Raw genomic sequence first — 19,813 nt, 5'->3', positions numbered from 1 at the left:
AGGGAGAAAGGAGGTACAGGCTTGAGGAAGTTAAAATTGATAAACAAGGCTCTACTTAGTATATGGCTTTGGCGTTTTGGGGAGGTGCCTATTCACCTTTGGAGACAGGTTGTAGGTGGTAAATATGGAACCACACCAATGGAGTGGGAAACTCTTATACCTGTCCAGTCCTATGGCTCTTCGGTCTGGAAGGGAATTATAAATTTGGAGTAAGATTTTGACAAGCATATTCGGCTGAAACTTGGCAATGGTGAACAGATTTACTTTTGGTCCAATGTATGGTGTGATGATCAGGCTCTTTGCAGTTTGCAATCTATTTCCAAGTTTGTATAGCATTGTTGAACAAACAGATTTCTGTTAAAGGAGTGCGCAGAATGGGTAAGCTCCCAGTTGGTGTGGGTACCCAAATTCAGGCGCAATTTGAATGACTAGGAAGTGTTGTTCATTGGATAATTGCTACAAAAGTTGGCTGCTATTCAGCTGGGCCCTACCAAAAAGATTCCTTGGTCTGGTTAAGGGATAAGTCAAGCTCTTTTTCTACAAAATCCTGTTATTTGGCTTTGCTTGGTAAGTTTCAAAACATCTCTTAGAGCTGGATTTGGCGAGCTCAAGTTTCATCATCCAAGATTATATTCTTTGCTTGGGGATAGAATAGAATCCAGACGGTGGATATGCTGCTGAGAAAGTACATGACCCAACATAATGTTTGTTGCCTTTGTCATGAATCCTCAGAGACAGCTGACCATTTGCTCATACATTGCCCCTTTTCCCTGGTGCTCTGGAGCCATTTTCTTAAGCTGTTTTGAAAATAGAGAAGAGGACTGGGTAAATTATTTATATGCTAGCAGTAATTTAGTTAAAAAACACTCTATTTGTTAACATATAAATAATTTACTATTTTACTGCCATTTTTATTTAGGCCATGTTATCAAAAATCAAATTTTAAGTTGTTATTTATATAAATAAATATAGATGTCAGCATAATCGGATCTATCGGATCAGACTTAATTATCTCAATTAATAATCGGGACGGTTCTGGATTTATCATTTTGTCCCGATTAATAATCGAGACGGGACTGGGACACCCTGTCCCAACCCATTGACAGCCCTATGCAGTTGTCAAGGCGACGCCTAGGCGACAAGGCGCCCTTGGAGGCTCGCCTCGCCAAATCACCAAGAAGTTTTCTATAGTGTGTTAGACAAAACCTTTATATTCTTAATTTTTTGAGGTTACAATTTTAAAATAGACATTTTAAACTAAAATATTCATTTTGTGTGTTTATATACTAATTTTTTTACTATTTTCTTATTTGTTAGGGTTTAATCAACACAAACATTGCTAAATGCTGCATTGAACACTAAAAAACTTCAAAACCTGAACCAATAAGTAAGGAAGAACTTAAAATGTTGTCTAACCAACACATTTACTTCTTTTTTTTTTTACTAATTTTGTGTGTCTATACTATATACCAATTTTCTTCTTCCACCTTTTCTTTTCTTCTTTTCCTATAACAGAAATAGGGGTTCAGCCCTTACATTTTTTTAAATTTCTTTTCTTTCTTCTTTTTTTCTCATGAATATGTTGATTTTCTATACTTTTCTCAAGAAAACTATGGATAATTATTAAGGAAATATGATTATGGAGCCTAGGGAACTACCCTAGGATACATATTTTTACTTGAAAAAATCCATCGCCTAGGTGATGCCTATGCCCTCGCCTTGGCGCCTTGAAAACTATGGTATGGAACAGAGGGGTTGGCAGTCAAGAAACATGTCCAAAAATGATTGTAGGCAGAAATGTCTATGCTGAAATGGATGAATGGAAAAAAACTAGAAAGGATAGGGTCAGAAATGAAGCCATTTGAAGGAACCTAGGAGTAGCTCCAATGGATGATAAAATAAGAGAGAGTAGACTAAAATGGTTTAGTCATGTGCATTGAAGACCACCTATCGCACCTATAAGAATACGCAATCTATTACAAGTTGAAGGGGCTAGAAGGGCTAGGGGAAAACCAAAAGGAACATGGTTCTAAGTAGTAAGAAATGATTTAAGTGCTCATAATTTAACAATGAACAATGGCATTAAACAGAATGGAATGGGAAAACAAAATTCATGTAGCCGAGCCCATATAGTTGAGATAAGGCTCAGATAATCTATTTTTATTTCTAAAGCTCTATAAATATGTCTCTGGCACGATACCAGTTTTCTATTACAAAGAAAATGGAACCAAACAAGCCACCAAAATTGGTTAAATACAATAGCAATGTGTTCAAAATTTTCTCAAGATTATTAATGGAAAAGGTTGGAAAAGGATACAGAAAATATACAGAAGACTGATTGCATGAAATATAATAAACATCTATATTCCAATTTTAGTCTCCAAGACCATCAGGCTACTATGGTCCTAACTTTTGGCATTTTTTGCAGAAAGTGACCGCTCTCAGTCTTAAGCCTGCATTGTCAAGCTTGACAGCCTGAAATTTTACCATTACACCAAATAATGGCCTCTTTTTGTTCTAAGTTCGTCTATATTCTATGCTCCTCAACGCATCATGGTTTACAATTGCATGACAAGCCAATACATGATCATTTTAAATATGAAAAAGATACAAACCATAAAAGTGAGAAACAAGTTGCACAGCAAGATGCTCCTGCCTACAATCATCACCACTCTTCACAATAACCTACAGATGAAACAACAAAACTAAAAGTCACATTAATGTGAGAGCGAGAGAGAGAATGATATATATTAGACATAGAACTATGAATCAATAGAGAGCATGCAGAATATTCATAATGAAGAACCATCAAGCATTATATATAACAAGATAAGTGCAGGAATGAGTGACAATAATTAACCAACTAAACTATCTTAGCTTATTTTTTCCTCATTTTATCATCTATTGGGGCTTGCTTGTAAACTATTTTGGTTCTTTCTCGTTCTTTTAAGCAATCTATGTCGCTGCAGTATATTCCAGCAACAAGAATTATCTATTTCCCCCCATTTCTACAATGCTTCCTTGATGTAATCTAATTTCCTGCTTATTCTTTACTGGACAGCTAACAGCATGCCAACTACTTGCTTCCCTATCTCCATTCTTCAGCATTAATCACCAAAATTACCTTCATTAACCACCAGATCTAAAAGTTGTAGGACCCCTAGTTGTCAGCCATCAAACCAGCAGTCCACAAATAGAGAGAGGGAGAGAGAAAGAGAGAAATTCTCCTTTCCCTAAAACTTGAAACTTCAAATCCTTGAAGAATGGAAAGGAAAAGAAACTGAGTTCTCAAGATGCACACACCAACTCCCAAATGTTGTCCCACCCTGTGGGGCTGTGGTAGACATTCCAAATACTACATAACTATAATGACTGAATTAGTCCCAAAATCTAATATCATAGAGTAACATCATGAAATCCACATATAACACATAGGGAACAATGCTAATAAAATGTACTAATTAAAATTAACGACCATTTTTATACTAGCTCCACCAAGGAACTCAAGTCTTTTCACAGATAATGAGATGGACTGCCATCAATCCTCTTTTTAATAAACAACAGTTTGGTATTGATCTTATTGCAATAAAAGCACCAGATGACCAGATTACCAAAAAACTGTACATCTGGGTACCGCAGAACAGCATTATGCTGACCGAAACTGACAGAAAAAAAATATATATTACAATTCAGACCAGGTCCGGCCATCTCCATACAAGGCTGCCATCAATCTTGAACAGCAAGTACATCAACTTTATAAGCTACACTCTTCTTCTTCATTCACTCCACTATCAAATCAGTGTATCATCTGGCTTGCAAAGTTTACAAAAAAGATAGTAGTAAAAAAATAAGAAAAAGATGGGCTGGCAAAGTTTACACTCCATTTTGATTGATTTGTTAATAACCATATAACCCATAGTTCATTAACCTTAAACAGTTTCTACAAGGCCACTTGTTAAAGGAAAAAGTTGATAGAGATTATGAGAGACCAAAATAAATAAATAAATAAATAAAGGCCTTACGGAGCGCAAGTCCCAGTTAGGGGATTTTCCATATACTGAAGCCTTGCATATCCTCTCTTTCTTTACCTCCCAAAGTTCTCCAGCTAAGGCATCAGTTGCCTTGGGTACACCACCATTTCTAACCTGTTTGGTTAAGCATTAAATATTCCATCAGATATGAAATTTCTCAGATACCTTTTTCATCAAATCATACAGAAAAAAATGTGCAGCATGTGCTCACCTTAGGTTGAGAATCTGATGATCTTTGGCCTGCCCCTTTTAAAGGAAGTCCAGGAGGTGTCTCACCCTTGGCCGCAGCAGCCTAAATGGAAGAAAATTTGGGAAATTTACAACCAAATGCATGTTTGCAATAGCTAACATCAATGATTGAATAACACAGGTTCAAGAGATAGAATTTTACAACACAACCATCAAAATAAAACCCCTGTACAATAAGTGGTTGTAATACTATGCCTAAAGTGGCAAACCCTCACCACCTAAGAAAATTTTGGAATTAAATAAAAATAGGAGCACAATACTTAAAACCTGTGTAAGGGCATAGACATGGAAAAGACCACAGGTCTTGTTCAATCCATCTTGAACCAAAACTAAACCATCCCAGACAGGGTCACAAAATAGCAAACCAAGCCAAGCATATAGACAAGTCGCTAACAGCTGTCCACCTATGCTGGCATAGCAAAATGAACAGAAGATTCTCTGTTATTGATAAAAAAAAAATGACCAGAAGATTACAGAAAAATCTTTCTCGTCTACGGAAAAAGAAAATATATAAACATTGAATCCGAATATGCGGAGTGGGGGATCCAAACTTTCTCTCTCTCCTCCCAATCTCTCTTTCCCTTCCACCAACTTTCCCCTTTGCCAGAACCATAGCTGGCCAGATCCCTCTCAAGAGGATGCATATAGAAAGCTCATCACAAGGTCTGGCCACTCCCACTTCTCTCCACCAGTTCACTCCACCCACCAAATCCTCAAACCTTTGGAGGTCTGACCATCATCTCCGCCTTACCAATGGGCTTACAACTTGCTAATGGGTTGTAACCACCTGCATCCCACCCCCCAGCATTCTGTTCCTTTGCAAGTCACACAGCTTCCTAACCAATGCAGGAGCACCAGTAACCTACCCTGGTTTAGACCAATACCCTGACTACTGGCATAGTGCCAAAAATGTACTGAAACGGGAAAGAAATCAAGATAATTCGTTAGGGAGATGAAAATTCAGTTCTAAATCCCCAGAGAGTACTTATCAATTATTGATAATAATGATCAATTACTGGTCAAACATCCAAGTGTCCAACTTACATAGTTACACTGAAATAAAAAGGAAAAGAAATGGGTTCTTAATAGGGAGGCTTGCAGAAAGGAAGTTAAAGGCCAACAGACAAATAAAAGTGACATATGAATGAAAAAAACCTATTTAAATCTAGCAAGATTAAATGCAATTATGAAGACCACTTGTCACTTTTGGCCCCTTGAGTACCTAGGTATGCCGTTGGGAGGAAACCCTAGAGCAGATAGTTTCTGGAAACCAATAGTGGAAAGATTTGCTAAAAAATTAGCATCTTGGAAGAGAAACTGTATCTCTTTAGGGGGAAGAATTACGTCAAACAAATCCACATTAGCTAATCTACCTACCTATTACCTTTCCACGTTTAGAATCCCAGTGAAAATCGCAAAGCAATTAAAAAAATGATGAGGGATTCTTTTGTGGGAGCCAGGAGATGAAAAGAAAGATCATTTGGTGAAATGAGAACAGGTGTGTAAACCAAAGGAGCAAGGAAGCTTGGGAATTGGAAACATGATTAAGAGGAATACAGCTCTCTTAGGAAAGTGGTTATGGCGATTTCCCTTAGAGGAAGACAGATTGTGGCACAAGATCATTGAAAGCGTTCATGGTGTTGCAGAAAATTGCTGGGATGCAAAACTGGCACCTCAGTGCCTCACACTTCTACAATTTTCCCTTGGAAGGCAATCTCTGAGGTACCACCTACCTTAACGAACCGGTCTCTAGGTTCGGCAGGCTGTTGAGGGCCCGGGAATAGGATCTCGTCACGGGTCGGTCCACGGGGAAAACCTCCTGTTTTCCCTTGTAACTTCCTGCTCGTGATGAACCTATCTTGGCACCTTAGGTAATTTGTCCAAGAGATCACCAACTCTCCTAACTCACTCTTGACTGAATAATTTGATATCTCATTCAATAATGGGGTCTCCTTAAATAGGAGATTACAAGAGTCCTAATCAAAGGGAGTCTCCTTGCTGAATAGGGAGACTTCCAGTTTTATCTTGCTAAGGATAAGATAAGCTAATCCTAATCTGATAAGCTACTAACAAGATAAGATAAGCTAAGCTAATCCTAATCTGATAAGCTATTAACAAGATAAGATAAGAGATAAGAACAATAAGATAAGAACAAGCAAAATGAGCTAATCTAATCTAGATAAGGCTGCTGTTGCCGAACTGGGTAGGATGAGCATCACTGAATCCTTGCTGCTGCTGGCAGTGGGCCCGGGGCCTGTTGCAGCCGGCGGCGATGGTACATCTTCCCGAGGAAGGCGTCCATAACATTACTCCCCTCCTGGACTACGAGCTTGTCCTCAAGCTCGAAAGCTGGATATGTGGCTTGGAACTCTGCCAATGGGATCCATGTGGCTTCTGTTGGTGGTAGATCACACCATTTCACCAAGACTTCAAGGATTCCACGATTGAAACGAGAGCGGGTGACAGTTTTAGGCTGGGGGACCAGTTTGCCAACTTTTAAGGGTGGCAGGGAGGGAACTTGGTCCGGGGGAACACCCGTAAATGGTTTCAACAAGGAGATGTGGAAGACATCATGAATTCGGCTAGTCTCTGGCAATTCCAGCTGGTAGGCCACACTGCCAATCCGTCATAGAACCTTGTAGGGCCCATAGTACTTAGGGGCCAGCTTCGGGGCAGCCTTGTGGCGCAAGGAGCGCTGCCGGTAGGGCTGGAGCTTCAACCAAACAAATTGTCCTGGTTCGAACGACAGTTCCCGGTGGTGCTTATCATAGTGGAGCTTCATGCGGAGCTGGGCCTGCTGTAAGCGAATGCGGACATCGGCGAGGAGGGCGTCACGGTCCTATAAGGAGTGATCGATTGCGTCCAAGCGAGTAGATCCGGGCTCATAGGACAGCAAGCGGGGAGGATCCCTGCCGTAAACAGCGCGAAAGGGAGTCATGCCGAGGGAGGAATGGTAGGCTGTGTTGTAGCAGTACTCGGCCCAAGGAAGCCATTCCAACCACCGTCGAGGTTGATCGCCTACGAAATAGCGGAGATACATCTCGATAGTGCGGTTAACCACTTCCGTCTGACCGTCGGTTTGTGGCCGGTAAGCTGATGAGTAGGCCAGGGTGGTGCCGTGTAGTCGAAATAACTCTTTCCAGAAGGCACTAGTGAAGACCGGGTCTCTATCGCTGACGATGGATTCCGGCAACCCATGTAAGCGAAAGATATGTGTAAAGAAGGCGAGGGCAACCGAAGTGGCACTATACGGGTGTGATAGAGGAATGAAGTGCGCGTATTTAGAGAAGCGGTCGACTACCACAAAGAGAATTGATTTGCCCCCTACCTTGGGAAGTCCCTCAATTACCTTGGGAAGTCCCTCAATTGAGTCCATGGAGATGTCGGCCCAGATCTGCGATGGGATGGAAAGGGGCTGAAGGAGGCCTGCCAGGTGTAGGTTTTCCCATTTGTGTTGTTGGCATGTGGAGCAATTCTGGACAAAATCTCGAATAGAAGTCTTCATACCTCGCCAATGGAAATCAGTCTGGACGTGGTGTAGTGTTTTTTGAATGCCCTCATGGGTGGAGTTATGGATGCTGGTGATGATGGTGGGAATCAACGGGCAGTCTGCTGGAAGATGGACTCGTCCCTTATACAATACCAACCCGTCGTGAAGTGACCAATCGGGGTCGGTCGTGCCGGCCTGGATCTTCTGTAGTAAGAGCGACCATTCCGGGGACTGTGGTGCTACCTTCTTAATGTCGTCAAACAGAGAGATCCGAGGTTGGGAAATGGTACATAAAACCATCGCGTCTTCTTCTCGCCTAGACAAGGCATCAGCTGCGCGATTAGAGGATCCCGCCTTATATTCCACCCGGAAGTCATACCCGAGCAGTTTGCTAACCCAATGCTGCTGAGGGGAAGTGGTGAGACGCTGCTCAAACAGGTATTTGAGGCTGTAATGATCAGTTTTGACGATGAACGACCGCCCCCACAAATACGGCCTCCAGTGCTGGATGGCTCGGGAAAGGCCGATTAGTTCGCGCTCATAGGCTGGAAGCTTCAGATGCCGGTCAGCCAATCTACGACTGAAGAAAGCGATCGGGTGCCCTTGCTGCTGTAGTACGGCCCCGATACCCACTCCGGAAGCATCGCACTCAACTGTAAATTCGAGGGCGAAATTAGGTAATTGCAGGACAGGGGTTGAAGACAGTGCATTTCGTAGTGACAGAAAAGCTTCATCAGCTGCGTCGTCCCACCGGAAGGAGTTTCTCTTCAACAGGTTGGTTAACGGGGCTGCCAACACTCCATAGTTCTGTACAAATTTGCGGTAGTAACCCGTTAAACCGAGGAACCCGCGTAAGGCCTTGGCGGATTGAGGTTTGGGCCATTCTGTTATAGCCTGAATCTTGGAACTATCAACTGTTACACCCTGCCCATGGATGATGTGGCCGAGGTAAAGAACCTGTCGCTCCCCGAAGGAGCACTTGGACCGTTTCAGGAATAAGCTGTGTTGGCGTAGGAGTACGAAAACGGTCCTCAGATGGTGGACATGCTCTACCCATGATTTGCTGTAAACGAGGATATCATCAAAGAAAACTAAAACAAATTTGCGCAAATGGGGCTGGAATACCTCGTTCATTAGTGACTGAAATGTAGATGGTGCATTGGAGAGTCCAAATGGCATGACTAAAAATTCGAAGTGGCCATGGTGGGTGCGAAAAGCAGTCTTCTTCACGTCACCGGGAGCCATGCAAACTTGGAAATATCCGGACCTGAGGTCCAACTTAGAGAAATGCTGGGCACCATGCAACTCGTCCAGCAGTTCGTCAACAACAGGAATAGGGAACTAATCTTTGATCGTCCGGTCATTGAGTTCTCTATAGTCAACACAGAACCTCCACGTTCCATCCTGCTTCGCCACCAACAGAACCGGCGAAGAGAAGGGGGAGTGACTTTTGTGTATGATCCCTTGGTTCAGCATCGTTGTACATTGTTTTTCTATCTCATCCTTCTGTAAGTGAGGGTAGCGATAAGGCCTGACAATGACTGGTGCTGAACCCGCCACCAAAGGAATACAATGGTCGCAAGCTCGGGAAGGGGGAAGGCCCTTCGGTTCCTGGAACAGATCTGAAAACTCGGCGAGAAGTTTTTCCATGGTTGTCGGTTCTGTCTGGAGTGCATGAACCTGCGGTGTCTTTTCTTTAACCCTGCAACTGTGCCATGAAACTTGCTTGCCATTCAGGTAGAAGGTCATGGTGAGTGCGCTGAAGTCCCACAAAATCGGGCCTAGGGTAATTAACCATTTGACCCCAAGAACAATATCGAACCCATCCAATGAGAGTACAAATAAATCAATATTAGTTCAGAATTGACCTGTACTGGGACGTCCTTACAAATCCCTGGACTGTGAACTTTTTCACCATTTGCGACAGCTACCTGTAGTCGCGGCCGGAGTTCCATTGGTAGTTTTAACTGCAGGGCTGCATGTTCACTTATGAAGTTGTGTGTGCTCCCTGAATCGACGAGAATGCGCACCGGCTGACCTGCGATCTGTGCCTGTAACTGCATGGTCTGAGAGGTTTTAATACCGGTGATCGCATGGAGAGAAATCTCTGGTTCGAATGTGACGGGTTCCCCTTCCTCCTCCTCTTGCTCATCTATGAGAAGGCAAAAAAGCCTCTTGCATCTATGTCCTGCCGAGTAGAGGTCATCACAGTTGAAACATTGACCTCTCGCTCGGCGCTCTGCCATTTCTGCCCTGGTCAAGCGCTTGATGGGAGGAGTGACCATGTTACTGCCTGTACTTGTCACTGCTCTAGAGGTGGTGGTTGTGGGAGGCTTCATTTCCCGGCTGGTAGCAGAAGAGGGGGTCGTTGCTACTGGTCTTGGGGTCACCCACAAGTTCGGTGGACGACCCACATTAAAAATTCCGCGACTGAGCTGCAGCTTGCGCTCAAATGCGCGGGCTAAGTTCATGGTTGTGACCAAATTTGGGGGATTCTACATCTCGACATCCACTCGTAGGGGTTCTGCTAACCCTGCTGTGAACATATCCACTTGCTGGTCTGGTCGCACGGAGGATGCCCTCGCGAGGAGGGTTTGGAACTGTCGCTGGTATTCAGCAACCGTTCCTGTCTGTTTAAGGTTAATTAGCTCGCCCAGTGGGTTGCTGGTCAATGGGGGTCCGAACCGAAGAAGGCAATAGGATTTAAACTGGGGCCAACTGAGCCCGGGTTCTTCTTGCTCTAACCAATAAAACCAAAGTTGTGCTTCTTCTGTTAAATGAAAGGCAGCTAGGCTTACCTTGTCCTGGTCATTTGTCCGTTGATTCCGGAAGAACTACTCGCAGCGATACAGCCAGCCTAGGGGGTCTCCGTTGCCGCTATACGATGGGAACTCCAGCCTGCTGTACTTGGGGATGATGGCTGCTCCATGGCCGACGGACTACTGTTCGCCGGAAGACTCCGGCAGATCTGGCCGGCGGTCGTTAGCTGTTGTCCCTCCGTCAGAGTTCCTTTCCCTACTAGAAAGAAACATCTCCATTAGTCGTCGTAGTTCTCGCACTTCACCTTTGATCTCACGAACTTCGGAGCTGGTCTCCACGAGTTGGTGCTCGAGGCCGTGGACCCTGGAAGGTAGCTGCTCCAGATCTCCCATGACGCTTTGCTCTGATACCAAGTTGTTGAGGGCCCGGGAATAGGATCTCGTCACAGGTCGGTCCACGGGGAAAACCTCCTGTTTTCCCTTGTTCCTTCCTGCTCGTGATGAACCTATCTTGGCACCTTCGGTGATTTGTCCAAGAGATCACCAACTCTCCTAACTCACTCTTGACTGAATAATTTGATATCTCATTCAATAATGGGGTCTCCTTAAATAGGAGATTACAAGAGTCCTAATCAAAGGGAGTCTCCTTGCTGAATAGGGAGACTTCCAGTTTTATCTTGCTAAGGATAAGATAAGCTAATCCTAATCTGATAAGCTACTAACAAGATAAGATAAGCTAAGCTAATCCTAATCTGATAAGCTATTAACAAGATAAGATAAGAGATAAGAACAATAAGATAAGAACAAGCAAAATGAGCTAATCTAATCTAGATAAGGCTGTTGTTGCCGAACTGGGTAGGATGAGCATCACTGAATCCTTGCTGCTGCTGGTGGTGGGCCCGGGGCCTGTTGCTGCCGGCGGCGATGGTACATCTTCCCGAGGAAGGCGTCCATAACACAGGCCTTCATCATGTGGTTTAAATTGGGATTTCGGGTTCAAAAAGGGAGTTGAGGGATAATGCGTGTGAATCCCTTATCCCCTTTCTCTCTCTCTCTTGGAAAAGGTTTTCTTGGATCAAAATCTCTTGGATGGTAGAGTTTGGTACCCCTCCCCTGATGGTCACGTCTCCTGTGCTTCTTTTTTTTAACCTCCTTATTAGTTCAGAACCCTTGGGGGTAAATCTCCTGGTGAGAGAAATTTGGTGCAAACCAATCCCTCCTAAGGCAAAGGCGCTATGTTGGGAAAGTTTCCTTGGGAAGTTAAACACCTGTGACGTGCTACAAGAAAAGAAAAAAAAAAAGGCCAAATAATTGCCTCTCTCCTCATGTGTGTTTCCATTGCAAGGCCAGTGGTGAGAACCTTCCTCATTTACTACTTTTCTGTTCGTTTGTAACTTGTATTTGGGACTACTTCTGCTCTCTTTTTGGTTGCAAATGGGTACCCCCTCAGGATGTGGCTAGCCTATTTAACTCCAGTTTCTTAAGGCAAGAAAAGGGGAAGATGTCTATGGAAAATTGGGAGGAGAGAAACCAAAGAATCTTCCAAGAAAAGAGTAGGTCAATTGAGGAAGTGATTGAATTCATAAGGATCAGATCTGCACATTGGGCTAAAACATTGGAGCTGTTCAGAGATGTTTCCACAAATGACTTATTATGGAAATGGTCTGAAGTGGTACAAACAAATATGCACAAAGAAGTAGTAATAATGGAATGGAAACCTCCAAGGCCAAACAAACTGAAATTAAATTTTGATGGGAGCTCCTTTGGTAATCCGGGGAGGGCGGGTTTATGGGGAGTTTTCAGAAACCACCAAGGTTTATTGTGGCCTTATTATCTGGGCCAATTGGATTTGGTGACTCGGTTAAGGCTGAGACAATGGCTCTCTTACAAGGACTAAAACTGGCAATACGGATGGGCGTTAGAGAGCTTGAAGTGGAAGGAGATTCCTTATTGGTTATTTCTTGGGCAAAACAAATCATTTCAGTTCCTTGGAAATATAATTTGCCTTCAAGGAAATTGACTACCTTGCAAAAAGTTGTAACACTAGCTTTGGATGGGTAAAAAGAAACAGCAAATGGACTGGCAGATGTTCTCGCAAAACAGGGAGTGGACAGATCCACTCTATTTTGGGCATTGTTGTAATCTGTAATAGTAAAAAGGGGGCATGGTAATCAGGGTGGCCAATCTGGCTTTATTACTATTGCTTATCAAAAGCATCAATTAAAGGAAAGCAACAGTAATGAGATATTTATTTCATGTAAAAGCTAACTATTGCTTATCAAAAATAAATCAAAGGAAAACATGAACTTATTTCTTTCATTTTCTTTCCATTTCATATTCTTTCTTTATGGTCTCTTCTTAGGATGAGAGGATGTGTAGCAGGAATGGTTGTCCAGATAAGCATTAGGTGAGCATAAAGAAGAAAAAACACTTTCAACAAGATCAAGACGTGTTACAAAGATTCTATTACAATCAATTGATGGGAAACAAACAAACCCAAAAGAGGGGGGGGGAACACAATGAAAATATCCCTTCCTCAAAATCAATCAGATCAAAGCATGCAAGGCAATACAAACTCAGTAATCTCATTAGATGATCACTCAACAAACAAGTGCATATGCATCTAAGTAACTCGTGGCAGCATGTAGTAAAGCTATCACAATTTAATAAACTCTAATACATTAATAACAACTGATTAACAATCCCACCTTTACTTCCTCTATGGCAATAGTGCTTGGAACACGGCGGTGATCCTTTCGACGTGGTGTCTCTTGTTCTTCTATGTCTTCCATGCTGACACCAGGATCTACTGTCAAAATCACTCTTACCCATTGCAAATCATTATCATGTTGTGCTCCAAACCCTTGTGAAGAATACTGTGAACCTTCACTATCAATTGCTGCCAATGCCATTGAAGCAGAATTTGAACTGCTGTGCAGAATTATAGACTCTGAGTGATTTATGTCTGTAATTCTTGGCTGTTCAGGCGGTTCCTTATCCACTGAAAAGGTGACACTAACAAATTTAATTTTGGCCTCCCATAAATGTGCCATGGCCTGGTCAATAGCTTGAGAAGTAGATCTTGACATCCTGTCAGTACCACTACGATACATATCTGGTGTGGTCCATAAAGGATATGCCCATGGAGGAGGCTTTGGCAACTGTACATCTCCATTTGCTAATGGAATACCTCCTCTAGAAAGCTTTTGAGAATTGGATGCTTCCTTTGTATGGCTAGCAAAGGAAAAAATAGCGTGTAAGACTGTAATTTTGACCAATGAATCCCTTTCTCATTAGATAACAGAACTCGTTGATAACAAAAGATTTTACTAACCAATGAACTCTATTTAGATAAACTAAAATGTACAATACAACAAGTGTACCAAGTCTTTTTTTATGAATAACAGTAGGTAAATTTCATTAGAAAATACCATACCAATAAAGTCTATTTAGATTTTACCAATACCTTCAAAAAAGGTACCAAAGAACAAACATGTTAGCACTCAACTCAAATCAGGCTTATTAAAAAATACCTTGGCAATTCACATTTCAAAACTTCAACACATATCAAGTAAGGCGCCTTTTCCCTAGAATTCAAGAGAACAGCTTCATCTTCAGGTATATGGACAACTCGATACATCCCTTTCCCCATTGGAAAGCAAACTCCTATAATAACAAGTAGAAAAAGCAGCCAATAATTGAATCAGGTCTCCAAGAAATATTAGAACAGAAAACAGCAAAGTACTCAATTCCAAGATAAGGCAATATTGGCCTTTGAGTTTTAGGCCCAAGCCCAGCCAAACATAAGACAGGATTAGACCAGGTTTCAATGAGGCAGAGGCATAACATTGGCATCAGCTAGAGACACTATTGTAGCACCCAGTCACCCACATATGTAGAAAAACTAATCCTTTAACTTGCTCTGAAGAATAGAATGGATTGAGTAAATTTACACCATGTGCTGTTAATTTTCTTTCCCAAAAATAAAAGCATCACAGTAACAAAAAAGAGGATTCTGAGCCCACTTTTTTAAAGCATAAAAAAGGACAGCCCAGAGCAGAAGGCTCCCACCAATGCAGGATCTGAGGAGGGATAGATGTACTCAGCCTTACCCCTAAAGACATGGAGAGGATGTTTCCAAGATTTGATACCTGGTCACCCAAGTCACAATAGAGCAACCCAACCATTGCATCAAGGCCCACTCTCACTTTCTCAAAGCATCACTTCCTAAAAACGCCCCACATTTTTAAAGAACCAACTCTTTGTCAATAATATTAACATCAAAATCATAGACTTCTTCAGTTTGTATCTTATGTCTAAATTCATCCAGATCATTTACCAACCAAAGAATTTCAAAAACTCTTTTTACTGCATAGGCCATAAGTACTTGATAAAATTACAAATAAACTCAACAAAAACTGAAAAACAAGATGTACGTTAGCAGATCAATATCAATCTTTTAGAACTGAGCAAAGATCAGGGAAAAATACCTCCACTACATTGAGCAGCCTCTATATGTGAATTGATCTCTGCAAGTGACTAGCAACACAAGAACCATAACATCAGAACTCCAGCATCTTATTGCCAAGAGAAGAAACTTAACCAAATTGCAAGCCAGATAAAACAATAAAAAAGTATGTATAACCTCACGAAGAGCACTTTTGCGATCATCAATTGGGAAAATATCCACCAGCCCATATGAAGTCTCACACAGTGATTGAACAAAGTCCAATGAAACATGATATGTCCCTTTTCGAATCTGAGGTGTGGAATTATTAGGTAATGGGGGTTTTGTATGTGATTTTTCATTCCTCTGCCTTGGTGAACCTGGACGCTTCTGTCATATCAAAAGCACAAAAGATAACACAAAGGAAAATTATGATCTATTTACAAAGGCAAATAATTACAATACTTCATATCAACATTACACATGCAGATGAGTTAAAGTTACAACAAAATAAGGCTTGATGCACACTAAATAAGAACATCAAAATAAGGCACTCAAAATTTTCTTTTACACATGTTATAAAGTAAAAGTATGAACTTTATAAAGGAAACAAGATTTATTAATAGGTAAAAGAAGAAGAAAGTAAACAAATCAACAGTAAGCCTTGACAGATGGATCATATAAAAGCACTAAAAAAGAGAAGAAATATTGTGTATAAGTACAAAGAATTCCTCATGGTATTTTTTATGCAGAGCTCAGTTCAATTCCCATGGCAGTAACTAGGGGTGCTCATGAAAAACCAAAAAAAAACAAGCAAAACCGAGAAATTGAACCAAAAAATATGGTTAACTGAACCAGCTGATTTCATTTCGGTTTGATATCTTTCCAAAGAAACAGTTTTCTGTTCAGTTTCGGTTAACATAGATGAAAAAAAACAATGATAAACCGAACTGAATGGTATATGTATAACATTTTTTTGATAAATTGTGGTATATGTATAACATTATTAATAATTTAATATATTTTTATTATTACTTGTTATAATTTTTAAATATTTTAATTTCAAACATATGGTCATTTGTTCGCCCTATTTATCAATTCCTGCCAATGTAAAGGCAAATGGTTTTTAGTTTTAAATAGTTAGGATGGTCTTTACATGTCAGCAGCTGTCATTCATAAAAAGTTAAAAAGTAAAGCCTATCAAAAATAGGCTGCCAAGCGTCAACTGTCATAGACTAAGTTCATAGCTATCTTGTCATTCCCGTCCATCTACCTAAAACCTTGTTCTTACATCCCTCTCTCAATTCTCAACATCTCATCCATCTGCCTTCCTCTAACCTATAGAACAGCAGGTCACCGCTTACACCCTTAGCAGTAACCTATGACAGGATTCTTTTAAGGGTGAGGTATTTTATACTAAAGGACCATTTGATAACATCTAAAGTGGCTAAGTGAATGTCTTATTACTTTTTCTTTCAGTGGATAAAAAAAGCCATACAATAAAATATTTAAAGGTATAGTAATCAACCCAACTTTCCATTTACCCATTAATGAACCCACAACTTAGGCCCTGTTTGGTTAAGCTGTAGCTGGGTTCCTGAAAGGCATAAAGCCCAAAAAAGATAATTTATGGTTTGCTAAGATGGTCTTGAAAGCTACAGCCCAGTAAAAACGGAAACCCAAAAGAAAAAGAGGAAGCTTTGATTGTAGTTTTCCGTTTGGGTTGTTTACATTTTGAAACCTGGAAATTTTTCTAAGTTCTGGCTTATCAGACTGCTAACACCCTTTCATTGTTTTCCATTGTCATGAGACCAAATACAATGGTTTGGACAGCAAAGCTACCAAACAGGCTGCCCAAGCTTTATCTTCATTTCTGGAAACCTAATGGCACCCTACTTAATGGCATTGAGAGATCTTTTTAGAAAGGCCAACCAAATGCCACCCTACTTAATGGCATCCACTAAAAGACAAAGAAACAACTCATCCAGTTCAGCCACTTCAGCTGTTATCAAATGGCTCCTAAATGTTACAAAAAAAACATTAAAATATGAAAGAAGAATAAAGAATGTATGAGTAAGAGAGTGCTCCGCAGACAAGTATATCTATGAAAAAACAATAATCCATAAGTCCCCTGAGGAAAACTTTAACCATGTTTTACATTGTCAAGAAGGACCAAATGCAGTTGAGAATCAGACTCTGTATCTGTACATAGCCGTCTAAAAGGTTTTTCCTTGCCATTAAAAAGAAAAGTTGTTTTTTATCTCTCCACAATCCCCAACGTAAGCAAAGGAATGACCAAAAGATTTTCACCTCGGTATTACCAGAGATGAGTATACACATAGAGAAGGATCTCTTAAGGATGTCAAAATGTATAACCATGTAACTGAACCCGCAATGCAACAAACCCATTATATAACCTAAATTTTGGATGCATAACTGTGTTACTGTGCAATATGTGCAACTGCAATCTGAGGCTCATTCTTAGTCAATGTCATGATAAAGTGCAACGTAGGACATGTTTGTAGAATTATCCGATTGTCAGAATTGTTTTCTCATCATTTAGACTTAGAACTTAACAATAATGATAGCCATCAAAGTCAAATCCTGTTGTTCAAATAAAGATTAATCAACAGCTTAACCTCATGAACTGCAACAACAGGGACCACATTTACATCACACACCTATCAACGTAACAAAAGAAATGCAATCTTTGAATAAACTCCATACTAACCTCCTTGTGCTTCCTTGAACCAAACAACTCTGAATCTTCCATAGACCTATCCCGATCCCTAAATAGCTTGCGAAAAAATTTCTCTGTTCCAGGACTACTTTCAAATGAACCACCAGTATTACAATTTTCATTTGCTACTGCAGCCTTGACCTCCTCTGGATGCACACGGAACAATCTTCGAAATAATGAAAAATCTGAAGGCTCTTCTTCCTCAGCATTTACATTTCCTTTATCTTCATCATCATCTCTATCACTTAATTCTTTTTTCTCATCAAATTTATCCTTAAAAAGCTTACGGAAGAACCCTTCTTTTTCATCATCTTCTCCCAACTTTGGAACTGCTTTCTCCTCTGGATCACTTTTGCTATCACGAAATAACCGTTTGAAAAATCCATCATCCTCATCCTCATCTTTACTCTCTCTAAGAAGCCTCCTGAAGAAACTATCCTTCTCTGAGTCTTCATCTTCCTTGTCCACAGATTTCCTGAAAAGCAGCGCATCCCGCACTTTTGCCCCTGGAATAAACTTCTTGAAGAGCTTGCTCTCATCAGGAGAGAATTTACCACCCTCTTCCTGCAGAAAATTGCTTATTGATGAGGGTGAAAAGGACAAAGAGCGCTGGGTGGGGGGAGATGAGGTTAGCGATAGTAAGCGATGCTTTGACGAGAGTAGCTTGTTGAGAACCTGGTTCTTGCTCCCAGGGCTTGGAGGGGGATTTGGAGGCCGGACCAATGTGGGCCAGTCACCCATCAAAGTTGCTGCTATCTGGCATTTCTCCTGGATCCTACTGATTCCCTCATTATCATCTGAGTCCTCAAGTTCTGCCATCAAGAACCAATGGACCTTCAGTGCAATCTTTAAAGACTTCGAGCACATATCAATAACAAACTTGTCCAGTGACGGGCTTGGTTTGTGTACCAGCATGTAGCAAATCTGGAAGATGTAGCTCTCAATGCCGGAGAGCGGAAGAGTGTACATTCTGTTACAGAGGTAATCTCGTACACCGGGATGGTCATGCTTGTAGAGGTAACTTACTGCAATCCACTCACAAAAGAATGCCGAATCGAAGAAACGAATAAGCCAACCACTGTCCCCACTCTCACTAGTCGGATTTGTGCGAGTAATCTCGCGAGGCGAATCATCCAATTCTCCACGAACCAATCCCAGAAGCCGCACCATTATCAATCTACCATCATATACTATACTCCGCACCCAATCAAATACGCAACCCTAGTTTCTCCTCAAATTCAGCCTAACCGTCTCCTCCAAATGAAGCCCTAGCAACTAAAGAATTGAATCTACAAACCAAGTGGCAATGTTCCTTGAAAACAAATTCCTGAAGAACCTACACCTTCGTTCAAAACTGAAGTTCCTCTACCTCAATAAACTAACAATCCACTGCAATCCAATCTCACTTTCCTCTGCACAGCCCTAGAAACTCCTGTTCTTATCCAGAAATCTTAACTTTAGATTCGTTTTGCACAAAGGAATCTCTCCAATTCTCGGCAAACGACTATAAATCCAACGCCTTATACAGAAATGATCAACTCAACAAACGACGAGAAAGTTCAAATTTAAAAATAAAAATCAAAGAAATTTTGCGAGAAACGAGAGAGATACTTCCCTAACGCGGGCAAGACTTTCTGATAATTAATGCGAGAGACACAGAAAGTAACAGCTAATCCCTTTTTTTATTCCTTTCCCTCCGTCGTCGTCGTCTTCTTCTTCTTCTTCTTTGCTCTTGGAGGCGAGAGGTGGGACGGAATCAGAAACATTGTAGACATAAATAAATGATAGATGGAAATGCTAACATGCGCGCAGTGCGTTGTTTGGGCCGAGGAATTTTCCCTCCAAGGCAGAGTGCGACATACGTAATTGACGGCAAACTTTATTAAAAATACAAATTATTAAAATAATAATGACAGATTACCATACTGGTTTCAAATGACCAAACTACCCCCTTACACTAACAGACTACAGTCCAGTCAGAGTCCGTTACACTTTCTGAATCTCAACTTATGTTCTACAAGTGGCAATGTGAGGCCGCACTGGTACAACTAAGATGTTTCTGAAAATTCTGAAGTAACGACTTCAGTGCCAATCCAC

At 41.2% G+C, this 19,813-nt stretch overlaps 1 protein-coding gene across 1 annotated transcript in view; it reads right to left on the bottom strand.

Moving 5' to 3' along the window:
* LOC104606763 (phosphatidylinositol 4-kinase beta 1-like) overlaps positions 1-19,463 on the bottom strand; it is a 54,309-nt gene extending 34,846 nt beyond the window's left edge. Inside the window, exons 1-8 of the mRNA XM_010272129.3 lie at positions 17,708-19,463; positions 15,175-15,366; positions 15,020-15,068; positions 14,063-14,195; positions 13,238-13,763; positions 4,243-4,323; positions 4,023-4,145; positions 2,616-2,685 (exon numbers count right to left, since the gene is read on the bottom strand). Coding sequence (XP_010270431.1) covers positions 2,616-2,685; positions 4,023-4,145; positions 4,243-4,323; positions 13,238-13,763; positions 14,063-14,195; positions 15,020-15,068; positions 15,175-15,366; positions 17,708-18,886 — 2,353 coding nt within the window. The 5' untranslated portion in view covers positions 18,887-19,463. The remainder of the gene's footprint in view (positions 1-2,615; positions 2,686-4,022; positions 4,146-4,242; positions 4,324-13,237; positions 13,764-14,062; positions 14,196-15,019; positions 15,069-15,174; positions 15,367-17,707) is intronic.
* Positions 19,464-19,813: the final 350 nt, after the last annotated feature.

This window comes from Nelumbo nucifera, chromosome 5 (assembly GCF_055504915.1).
Source record: "Nelumbo nucifera cultivar China Antique chromosome 5, China Antique-T2T, whole genome shotgun sequence".
Lineage (NCBI taxonomy): Eukaryota > Viridiplantae > Streptophyta > Magnoliopsida > Proteales > Nelumbonaceae > Nelumbo > Nelumbo nucifera.
Note: the sequence above shows the minus strand (reverse complement) of the source record. Positions and strands in the feature narration are given on the sequence as shown.